The 12,080-nt window shown below is 37.6% G+C and overlaps 1 protein-coding gene across 4 annotated transcripts in view; it reads right to left on the minus strand.

Moving 5' to 3' along the window:
* CC2D2A (coiled-coil and C2 domain containing 2A) overlaps positions 1 to 12,080 on the minus strand; it is a 133,615-nt gene that overhangs the window by 14,578 nt on the left and 106,957 nt on the right. For all 4 annotated transcript variants that reach the window (XM_007167328.2, XM_057546968.1, XM_057546965.1 and 1 more), the window contains 3 exons: positions 11,436 to 11,534; positions 8,356 to 8,532; positions 3,325 to 3,528 (listed from right to left, as the gene is read on the minus strand). In XM_007167328.2, the coding sequence (XP_007167390.2) occupies positions 3,325 to 3,528; positions 8,356 to 8,532; positions 11,436 to 11,534 (480 nt within the window). The remainder of the gene's footprint in view (positions 1 to 3,324; positions 3,529 to 8,355; positions 8,533 to 11,435; positions 11,535 to 12,080) is intronic.

Here is a 12,080-nt window from a genome sequence, read left to right on the forward strand (position 1 = left end):
AAGTATCTGGATATGACACGGCAGATCTTCCCACTGAGTTCTTCTTTCTCTTCAGGATCATCTTTGCTATTTTTTTGCCCTTTGCACTGCTGTATAAATATTAGAATCAGCTTGCCAAGTTCCACTACAAACTGTTTTAAAAATCGAGTTTTACAGTCTTTGGCTTTTAACTGGAAAGTTTAGTCCCTTCACTTTGATTGTGATTATTGGTAAATATTTAGACTATTTCTACTACCTTATTCTGTGCTTTTTATTTTTTATTTTTCTATAATTTTTCTATGTTTCTTCCCCTCCACACTCTCTTTACCCCATTTTGTTATTTTATCTTCTGCTAGTTTGGAAGTTTTACTCACTTTTTAAGATTCTTTTAAGTTGTTAATATAGAAATTTCAATATGAATATTTAACTTAAACTCTAAAGTTAATAAATATCTTTGCCTTCATCTTGGAAAATACAAGGGCATTAAAATACTCTCATAGATCCTGTCCTGACATGTATACATTTTTTTTCAGGATTTTTGTTTTATCTTGATTTTTCAACCACATTGCTTTTATTATTACTGTGAAGACAATGCTTGTTGATTTATTCACTAATTTCCCATTTTCTTTACCTATCATTATGTGTTGCATCTAGGATTTTCTGAGAACCTTCCTTCTCTTTGTATTTTTTAGAAATTCCTTAAGTGAGAATCTTTCGGTTGTAAATTCTCCCAATGTTTGTGTGAAAGATAGTTTCACTGGATGTAAATTACTAGTTTGATGACTATTTTCTTTTAGTCTTTTGAAGATGTCATTCCATTTCTGGCTTTCATTTGTGCAGCTAAAAAACCTGTTAGTTTAATTACTGTTCCTTTTTATTTAAAAAAAAATTTTTTTTAAATTATTATTTATTTATTTATTTATTTATTTTTGGCTGTGTTGGGTCTTCGTTTCTGTGCGAGGGCTTTCTCCAGTTGCGGCAAGCGGGGGCCACTCTTCATCGCGGTGCACGGGCCTCTCACTATCGCGGCCTCTCTTGTTGCGGAGCACAGGCTCCAGACGCGCAGGCTCAGTAGTTGTGGCTCACGGACCTAGTTGCTCCGCGGCCTGTGGGATCTTCCCAGACCAGGGCTCGAACCCGTGTCCCCTGCATTGGCAGGCAGATTCTCAACCACTGCGCCACCAGGGAAGCCCTACTGTTCCTTTTTAGATAATCTGTACTTTCTCTCTAGCTGTTTTAAAGATCATCTTTGCTTTTTTTTGTTCCCAATTATACACCTGGATTTTAATTTCATTTTATCTTGTGTGGGATTCATTGGGCTTCCTGAATCATTGTTGTCTTTCATCAAATCTTGAAAATTCTCAGCTCTATCTCTTTGTATATTGCTTTTCTCCTTTTAAACACAATTTGGTCCTCCTCCCTCTATCCTCCATTGTCTCTTAACCATTCCTTTATGTCTTCCATTTTTTTCGGTTTCTGTGCTATACTCCAAGTAGTTTCTTTGCCTCTATATTCATGAATTATCTCTGTATTTAACTGTATTTAATTTAACTCTGTATTCAACTATATTTGATGTTAGGTTTAAACTGTTTGTTCAGTTTCTAATTTTAACTATTCTTTATTTCTACAAGTTCCATGTAGTACTTTTAACACGCTGTGTATCAGTCCTAATAGTCTATTGTCCTTTTGTTATATTTTCAATTCCCTAGATTTCTTAAACTTATTAAACATACCTATTTTATATTCTGGATCTGGTAATTTGTGTCCCGATTCTGCAGAATGTTGTTTCTGCTAACTCTTACCTTCTTCATAGTGACTTATTTCTTCATTGATGATCTTCTATATGTTCATGTTGCTTGGAACTTTTTCTGTGGAATTTTTTTGAGGCTGAGTTTAAAGGATGTTCTCCTAGAAGAATTTGTGTTTGCTCTGACAGGGACTTAGGGGCATTACCAACAGGGAATTCTTGAAATTAAATTTCGATTGAAGTTTTTTTGGGTTCTACATGTAGTGTAAATTTCAGTTCCAAGTGTGAATAAGTACAGCTTAGTGATTAGGAATTCTTAGGAGAGACTTTTTTTTTCTCTTCCATCCAGAGTCAAGGCTGAGACAGGCAGGTTTTCTTCTGCAGGGCAGGGTATTTCCTAGTTTACCTACCAGTGAGTTTACACTTCAAGGGTCCCAGCTCCGTGGCTGAGTCTAAGCCAATGCTCCAGCACCATGCGTTACCTCCCATCTCCAGCAACATTGAGGCCCACTGAAACCCAGCTCTTGGCATTAGGAATTACGGGTGACCCCAGAGCAAACACTATTTCAAGCCCTCACCCTTGTGGAGTCTTACTTTCCTGTTGTTTCCTGTCTCTGGGTTTTCCTCCTCATCTTATTTCTATTTCAGTCATGATTTAAAACATGTTTTAAATATTTTATTCATCACTCTTAAGTGTTCTCTACTGGGAGAAGTTTTCTGCATATCTACTCTGCTAGAGAGAATAGAAGTCCCTGTTAAGGTTTTAAATAAAAATTGATTAATAAAAAAAGTAAATGAAATGTAGAACACAATGTTTATTTGGTTTTTTAATATATATCTATATCTGCAAATAGGCATATCATTACCCTGTTCCTAAATTACTAAAGTAATGACTTATTAGCAGCAGTTACTCTCTGTACTATCCACTCGCCAAAGACAGTTATGGGTTACCTTGTCCACTTAAGAATAGCCCATTCAGCATACAGTTCTGTTCATGTGAGATTCCTATAGGTATGGTGCTTTGCAGGCAGAGAATGATGCATGAGTATTTAATGGCCTGGTATGGATGTACTTTACGGGGATGGCCTACATGCTGTACATACTTAAAGCTTGGAAATAATTTTTGCTTAATTTGAATTTAATGATGCTTACAGCATTAAATATAATACTGAGTAGTTATCTTGGTATAATAGAACATGCACGAGTTCTAAGTCAGAGGCCTAGGTTCAAATTCTAGCAGAGTTATAGAGAATACATAATGTAAACATGTTTGTATAAGACATTGTGAAAGTGTAGAGCATCTTCCAAATTTTAGTTTTCCAGCAGCCAATGTAATGTCAGGGGCACAGTAAGCACTCAATAATTAATTGCTCCCTGAAAGAATGGACTAAGGATTATTATCCTCACTGGTACCTCCAGACTTTTCTAAAGAAAGTAAGCCTCATGGTACTAAAGGAGTTTTAATCATTACTTTAATCATTAATGATCTTGATCTAGTTACTATCCTAGGTACTATGAAATATGGTAATTAAGAGGGCGATATACTGAAACTTTAAAACCTTTTTAGCACCAACACCGATTGGCTGTGAAATACTTACTGCTGTTGCCTGTGGATTGTTGGGGTGAGTGTTAAGGAGCTCCTGAGGAGGATTTAAAGGCTTGAGATAACGAGTAATGAAGACGGTTTTCCCACTAGTGTCAACCACTCTTGTAAGGCACTGACGATTTGGAAACTTTAAGGCACATTCAGCTTGAAACTTCTCAGTCGCTTGAAGCAATTTCTCATCTTCCTGAGAATCAAACTTCAAAAATAAAGACTCCATGGAGTTTGTATATCATTACAGGAGATACAGTAGAACCTGTTCAGATCCCACAGTCAACGTGAACTCAATGTGTGCTTCAGGAAGTATGATTTAGTGACCCCCTTACAAAATTGTCAGGCCCCAGTGTTCCTGAAGCTCTATTTAATTATATTTATAATTTAAAAATTAGATGGATTCATTAAACACTTAAAATATATTCACCAGCATTGAAAGAAAGTAGTCAACAGGCAAGCAGCCATATGGAAATTATTGGATTAATAAAGCAACATATAAAAATTAAACTATGATGTACTACTTCTGATTGATGAGACCAAGCAATAGTTTTATGTGTATTTTGATGTTGGTTTTAGAGGGGAGAGGGCTCAGAAATCAAACATCTCAAATGCAAAGGTAAAGCAACTCATGTTAAAAGGACAACAAATTTACAAGTATATATGGATATGTTAAAAAGTTTTAAATCCATAACCAACGTACTAAATAATAGTAATGGGTCTCAAGGTAAAAGGAAGCAGAACTCGAAACATCAAATGTATAGTAGTTTTTTTAAGTGGTTCTCTGATCCAAGATGAGCCAATTCCCAGACTTTTTAAAGTAACTCAAAGCAGCTGAAACAGAACAGATTTCAATTGTCTCTGGACATAGGGTGTCATTTTTCCTTCAAGCCATTGCTGAAACATAGCATGGAAAAAAGCAGATATTTAAATGTTTCTACAAGATTTTTGTTGTTTAGTATAAAAATTTATGTATCGTTGCTTACATTTCAAAGGATTTTAAGACAAACTCAAAATTTTATTAGAAAATCAATTTTTAGGTAAGATTTACATTCTAGGCAGTGCTTGAAAGTTTTGTTTGTTTGTTTTCGAGGAGGGAAATACATCTAGATATCCCCTTCATACTCTGCTTTCCTTATTTTAGCATTTAAAACTGCTGATATATTTGTTTACTCTGTCTCCCTCATAGAGTAAGATTCTTGAAGTCAGGGATTTTGTTTTGATCTAGTTTTTTACCTTCAGTATCGAGGCTACTACACACATAGTACATAGTACATAGTAGGCACATGGTAAGTGTTTAACAAATGTTGCTGAATGAATGAATGAGAGCACAGAGAACATCCCGTTACTTTTTTATGACTTTTAATAGGATCTAGAATACTGAATTGTTCTTGGCTTCTCTTCTATTGGAGCTGGACTGTGGCTCCTGTTTCTAATTTGGTTGCTGTATCCTCAGAAATTGAGGTAGCGGTTGTGGCGGATAGATAGGATGGAGGCATTTCCAAAAGCCTCCTGTATATTCTTCACGGGATGTGCCCTGACATCTGAATCCTAACATTATCATCATCGTCGTCGTTATAACCACCTACTCAGCACAGTGCCAAGACACGGTAGCTACCGAATAGGTGGTATGATGAAGACATAAATAAATGAAAAAGGTGAGCTCACAAGACTTTGGTATGGATGTATGCAGACTCTAGGGTATAAATAATTGTAACTTTAGAAAGATTGAGAATTATGAAACAAGGGTGGTGTGAAGAAAAGCGCCCTTTTGAATTCATCCCTGTTTCTTTTAAACTCATTAATTTACAGATGCATCCAATTATTTGAAAAACGTTTGCTGAAAGTCTAAAGGGTTCTAGGCAGTCTGGATAAATGTATATGAAACAGACCCCTCAAGAAACTTCTAGTCTGGAGGAGAACATTAATAAGCAATCAGGTGCTTGAAATACTTGACCAGAGATCCTGTAGGGATAGACACCGTATGCTATGGAAGCATTAAAGAGAGGCAGCTATAGACAGTGTCCAGAAAGAACAGTAAAAATCTTGAATCAGTACTGACTACTCCCAAATTGAAAAAAGTATGTATAAAACTTTTTCTGCCACTTGGACCTGGATGTTCTGCTGTGTATTTTGACTCTGTAGTTAGTGCTTCTTGGGAGCAGGGCCCATGTTTCAGTCATTTTGTGTTCTTCTCTGCACTGAGCATGCATAATGTAAGCATTTAATAGGTATCTATTAATAATCATTAATACTTGTTTAGACCACAAGGATGCCATTTAATGGATTGAAACCATAATTTAAGGGTAGTATGCCATGTTGGTAATCTAAGAAGTGCCAAGCAAAAGCTAAATACTAAAAGGATTTGGGTCGTTTATTATGAAACAAATAAAGGTGGAACTGACAGATTCACAATTAGATTCAACATGAAATTTGGAAGATTCTTAACTGGCTCAATTCTTTAACTTCTAGGTTAATGTAAATATTTACAGAAAACTGAATGGGTTTATTTTCCCTTTGAATACCTACACTGTGGCAGCTCCACTGACCAGAAATAATTGTCCCAGCCACACTGTTTATGTAAGAAGCAGCTCATGGATTTTATGGACGTGGAAACAGTGGAGGTAGCTCCCAGTATGCAGGTGACATTCAGACATGTGACTTCCTGATTCAGAGCTAAATAAGAAACTTTCTGACAAAATGAAATGGGCCAAAAGACAAAGGTAGTTATTCTTCATGAACTGCAGACATCTGTAGTTCATTGCCAAGGGATCACACATACATTGGGACCCAGCAGCTTCCATAAGGTGGCAGAGGACAGAAGCAGGTAATTAATACCTAATAACTATTGGCTGATGAATAGTAAAACAAAATGCTTGGTACCTTTTTAAGCATGTCACTCATCTATCAGAAGCAAGAAAGAAAAAAGAAAAGGAATAAAAGGAAAACTTCATAAACAGACATAATCTATTTTAAAAAACTTTTGTTTTTATCGAGACAGAGTAAAGTAGGGGATGTTAAGAGTTTCAGGAGTTGCTACTGATTTTTTAGACAGTTCCATGAGTAAATATCTTTAAAAAATCGTATGGAATGGTTCAGCATGGGATGATGGTGAAGGGAAGACTCTAATGGGCTAATCCTGGCAGTTGCTGTTAAGTGGAAAAACAATTCCAGGTTGTGGTCCCTACTATTTAGGGCAAGAGCTTCTCTCTCCTTTCTGCCACTGTGTGTTTAGGACGCCAGGATCCTGTCAGTGTACAGGTATTCCTTATCAAGGAGCAGCAGAGTCTGCCTTCCAGAGGCGTTTTCTTACGCCCTCATTTTGGAGGTCTGAGAGAAATGCCACATACAGCCACAGCGGGGCAGTAAAAAGCCACCGAAGGCAGCAGCTGACAGCCTAGATATCTCATTTTAAGGAAGGAAGGCCATAGGACCCTTAAAACTCCTGCAGTAGGAGGTCAGTGCCTGGGAAGAAGGCCAAGTGCAAAGGCACCTCTGGTTTTCAGCTTTTCAACCCCAGTCACAGACTGCTCTCCCGTGGTTTGGAAGCTCATCTCCAGGTGGAGTACTAACCGCTTTTGCTTCTGTTAAGAATACATAGAACTAGCAAAATTGTCTTTTCTCTGGGAGCATTTTGCTGTGTAAACATGCTTTTTGACTTTCTCTTGAATTTGTACATGAAGAAAAGCATTCTGAACATGTTTCCCTTCCTAGAAATATTTTGAAATGTATATATTCTAACATGTTTTTTGGAGAACATATTTGTCACAGCTTTAGTGACAAAGGCTAGCATATAAGGTTAATTTGAATTTCATAGATTTGTTTTTCCAACAGTCCTTCATGTTTTCCTGTAAATGCCTTGCAAATAGGAAATAGTGATAGTATTTTTCTCTGTGACCCAAACTGTAATAGTGAAAAAGAAACAGAGGACTGTGCTCATTTTTTTTCATCTCCGTCTGAGTCTTAATTACAGTGGATAAAGAATCAGCATAATAATTTGGGCAGTATAGCTTAGTAGTTAACAATTTGGAATTTTTATTTGCTTTTTTAGGCAGCTATATTCCCAGTGCCTAAAAAATGCCTGTCACACAGAAGATGCTCAGTAAATATTTGTTGAATATATATGATTTAAAGTCAGACAGATGTTTAATTGTTAGCGCTGCCATTTACTTCCCCGGGGTGAACTTGGACAGTTCAGCCCCATTTTCCTCATCTCCTAGTTGAAGACCCACCATACAAGACAACTGTGAGTATTCAGAGAGAGGACACATGTCAATGTCTGACAGAGTGCTCAGGACAGAGTGACGACTCAGCACATGTTGTTGGTGGTGGTGGTTGTCATTACTGTATTAGTTTATAATAATAAGAGGTCATGATCAATCTTTCTCCCAAGTCTGATAAGGGCAGTATGCATCAATGCTGCACAAGTATGTTACATTAAGAAAGTATCTCCCAATTCTGAAGGTTGGGAAGCAGTTGCTAATAAATAGAAGTTCTAGAAATTCTTTTTCTCTAGAGCTGTGCAAAATTAGAGTACTTGTGCGTATACTTACTTGTTTCTGTCCGAAGGCACTGAAGTAAATTGTGGTGACCCCTGAAGGTCACCTGGTTTTATGATCCTATGAATTGATTCAATATACAACGTGACCAGGGACTTGAGGTCAGATTTAGAAATGCATTTCAGCACGCTTGCCAGTAAGTGTCAAGATAATAAAGCAATCTGCTTTTCTACTTTCATATTTCATTTTCTACCCAATGAGAAAATTCTTCTAAAAGTAGAGCATGTTTATATTTGTTTTGCTTTGCTAAAAGTTTAAATTGCTGATTGACCTAATTACTGACTCAATGAAGTACAAACCCACACAGCTGTTCTCTAACCTTCATTCTGTCCAAACCGAAAGAGTAATGAATGGATACTGAAGTAAGGAAACCTCTCCTTGTGCCATTCAGTATAACTTTATAAAAGCATGGCCTAGCAAGCATTTCTCAGGTTCCGTCTGCGTCAGACATGCGATTCCAGAGAGTACGCAGTTACCTTTTCTCGAACCGACTCCCCGGGAACCAGCTGAGGCTCCAAGGTAATGAACAGGGTGATGTAGGAGCCTTCACTCAGGCTTCGGACAGCGTCAAAACCCCGCTCAATAATCACACTTCGCTCCTTACTGTAGCCCAGAAGAACTGGGGGAATATTGATTTTAAATGTCCCATCAATCTGTGAAGAAAATACAATTCTGTAAACATCCTGGTGATTTTCCAACAGAAGTTCAAAGGTAAGTGTCAACTCCTCATCATCTGATGAATTCAGTAAAAACTGCTCAGACTGTATTCAGGGCCCACCCCGTCTCTCCAGGCTTGTCTCCTTAAGCTGTCACAGCAAGGGCTCTCTCTTTCCCTGCCTTCTTTGCTTGGTTCAGCAGAACATGTGCTAGTTATGCAAGTTGATTCCAATACTAGGTTGCCTGTGTTCAAATCCTGGATTAAACTCGAAGTGACTCAGCTTGTGCATTTGTAAAAAGGAGATAATAATAGTATCTACTTTGTAGGGTAATTATGTATGCTGAATGGATTAATAGATGTAAAACACTAAGAAAAATGCCTGTCCTGTGATAAGTGCTCAATAAGTGTTAGCTGGCAGCCAGTCCCCTTTTCTGGGATGCCTCAGCTTCCCATCTCCACCTTTTAGAATTTTAATCATTTTTCAAGGCTCAGGTCAGATGTTATCTCCTTCATGATTTGTTTTATCTCCACCAGCCTTACATACAACTTGCTTCTTTCATTTATTGCATTGACACATTCTGCCAGACTTCACTGTTGTGTGCATATTTATCATGTTCTTTTAGATAATTGTTCTTTGCAAATAGAATCTGTATTGTGCTCTTTTTTGTATCACCTGTCTCCAGTATATCGCAGTGTTTTGTATACACAGGAGGTGCTCAATAAATGTAGGCTGAACGAATTACAAGCCTCTTACATAAAATGACCTAAATTATGTAGAGGTTCAAAAAGGCAGAAGTTTTTACTCCTTTGTAGTCAAAGCAACAGTAAGTTTATGGAAGACTGTCTAGTACTACAAAACTACGCAGGGCTAGACTTTGAAATTCACAGATTTTCAAAGAATCCAATCTTTATTTCAGTGAATATGCCCTCTAGAGAGGAATGAAGGAAGCTCTTATTTATTTTCCTCTTTACATGGGTGGAGTTCTCCCAAAGCCTTTACTCAGGCAGATGAGAGGGTACAAGGAGAAGAAGAGTATAAATACAGCGCCGTATAAAGTACAGCTGGAATAACTGGGCACATCTGGTCTGTAGAATAGATAGATGAGCCAGGAGGGAATGGACACTGTCTCCAAATAGTTGAAGTGTAAGAATTTAAGACAGAGTCTCTCGCCCTGGGCACTGTTGATGTTTGGGGCCGGAGAACTCTTTGTTATAGAGGGCTGTCCTGTGCATTGTAGGGTGTTTGCAGCATTCCTGCCTCAATACACTAGATACCAGTTGCACCCCTACTAGTTGCAACAACCAAAAAATGTCTCCAGATATTGTCAAATGTCCCCTGTCGGTTCATTTAAGAGCGTGAGCTTTGGAATCAGACAAAACTTTTAAAATGACAAATGTGATAAAATCATTCTCAAAAGCAATATTGAGATGTATAAACTCAAAAGTTGAATAGGTCTCTCTACTTTTACCAATCTCCTTCTTCAAGGATAAGCCAAAGTAAAATGTTGGAAGTTGGTAAAAGTTGAATCCCAGATCTGCTGTAAACTTTGGGATTTGAGTAGTTACTTACCCTTCTAGGCTTCCGTTTTTTCATCTATAAAATGGGGATCATAATGTCTATTGAGCTGTTGTGAGGTTTAATTAAGGTGACATATAAACTAGCTAGAAATGGTATATATCAATACTATGCACCTGATAAATATAGTTATTCCTATTATTATTACCAAATTAGGAGTCTCCTTGTTTTGTGTAGCTCCAAACCAGGACCTATGAATGGGGGTCCCAGGGAGGAATTTAGCTTGTGGCACAGATTAAAGAAGAAATTTATGACAGAGATATTGGAAAGAGAGCAAGCTACCTTATGAGGTAGTGAGGTCCCTACTTCTAGACAGTATGGGTATTACTAGGATATAGTAAAGGAGATTCATTTATCAAGGAGTTTGGAGTAATTACTTCTGAGTACCCTTCCAAATGTGATGTCAAATAACATGGGCAGTTTGATTTGCAAAGTGATGTGCTCTTTAAAATTTTTTTCATTTCAAATCTATTCGAAGAGGGAAATGTAAAATTTTTGGCACGCTTATAGCTGCAACATCACCTGTAGACAGTCCCTTTGGTCTAGGGAGGATTGCAATTCCAAATGATTCTTGAAATTCCAACCAATCCAAGCCTCTCACACCTGAGTTTTGTTCTTGGCCGTGCTTGAGACTGTGACCCAGGCGGCATTTGCTCTATGTGGTCATCACGTGTGGATTTAAACTGTTTCCTCTGTAGCTGTGTGAGATTAACACAGTCTTTGGCTCAAAGCCTCCTGTTGCTATGGATTTAATACTGGGATATTAAAGCCATTTCAGAATCTTTAACTGTCTCAGATTAGCGCTACTATGCCATTCAAGAATTGTTAACCTAATGGATCCCGTTAAGCAAAACTGTTAAACTCTGAAGAATGGTATTTTAGTTGAGCAAGTCGCTACCAACCATTTTTCATTTTTGAAATACTGAGGACTCTGGAAACATTAAAGCATTTGATTAAAATGGGCCATCAACTGGCCTGGTTGTTTTCTTCAAGTTATTTTCAGGCATCTATCCACTCCACTTTTGTCATTTTTGACAAGTTTCTACTTTGTCCTACCTTCTTCACTTTCATTTAAAAGTTAAAAAATTCTCAGATTGGCAAAGTTGTACATTAACTACTAACTGTAAGGAAGATGTTTTAATAAGTCATGCAAATATGACAGAAGATCAATGGCTTTATATAGTGATTTTTATCTTTCCAATAGTGGCCTTGCACATAGGTTCTCTCAGTGTTAAGGGTATACTTCCACAAAAAAACCTTTAACAGGAAAAATGGATAGAGCAGTTCCCTATTCCTGTGAAATTCTTACTTTCGATGCTTACCCTTGCCTGGAAATATATCGTGCTAAATGGAATTTTCACACATCCCAACCAGTGTCTCTCAATACGGGTGTGGATTCCACTTCCTCTTTCACGGTCGTCCTAAAGGAGGGGTGGGAAGTAATAATTGTTTAACAACTCCGGATAGGAAGTAGGAAAGCAGCAGGATTTTAGCTGAAAGCACGGTAGGTTTAGGTTAAGCAGATCTAAGTCACATTCTGGTTAAGACACTTAATAGCTCTGTGACCCTAGGAAAGTCATTGAACTTCTCCGAACCTCAGTTTCTTCATCAATAAATTAGGGATTTAACAATCTACTTTGTAGGGGTATTTTAAAATTAAGACAATGTATAAAAAGCTCCTAGTACAATTCCTGGATCATAGCAGACAGTCAAGTTGAAAATAAAAAAGCTGGTTCTCTTCCTCCCTTCTTTCTTTCCCCATTTATGCAGGTCAGGTTTCAAATATTCCAAATTTTGGGATTGATGGGGCTCAGGGCAGGCTGCCCCCAAATATGCCAAAGTGGCATATGGATTACTCTGAATTCAAGTTACTTGAAAAGCAGCTGGTGCAAGAACACTCTGACCCTCCTTTGTCTGCAGAAAGCAGGAAATAAATCTCCTGTGTGAAAGGTGCCCTCCCTGCACCT

This window comes from Balaenoptera acutorostrata, chromosome 5, assembly GCF_949987535.1.
Source record: "Balaenoptera acutorostrata chromosome 5, mBalAcu1.1, whole genome shotgun sequence".
NCBI classification, from domain to species: Eukaryota; Metazoa; Chordata; class Mammalia; order Artiodactyla; family Balaenopteridae; genus Balaenoptera; species Balaenoptera acutorostrata.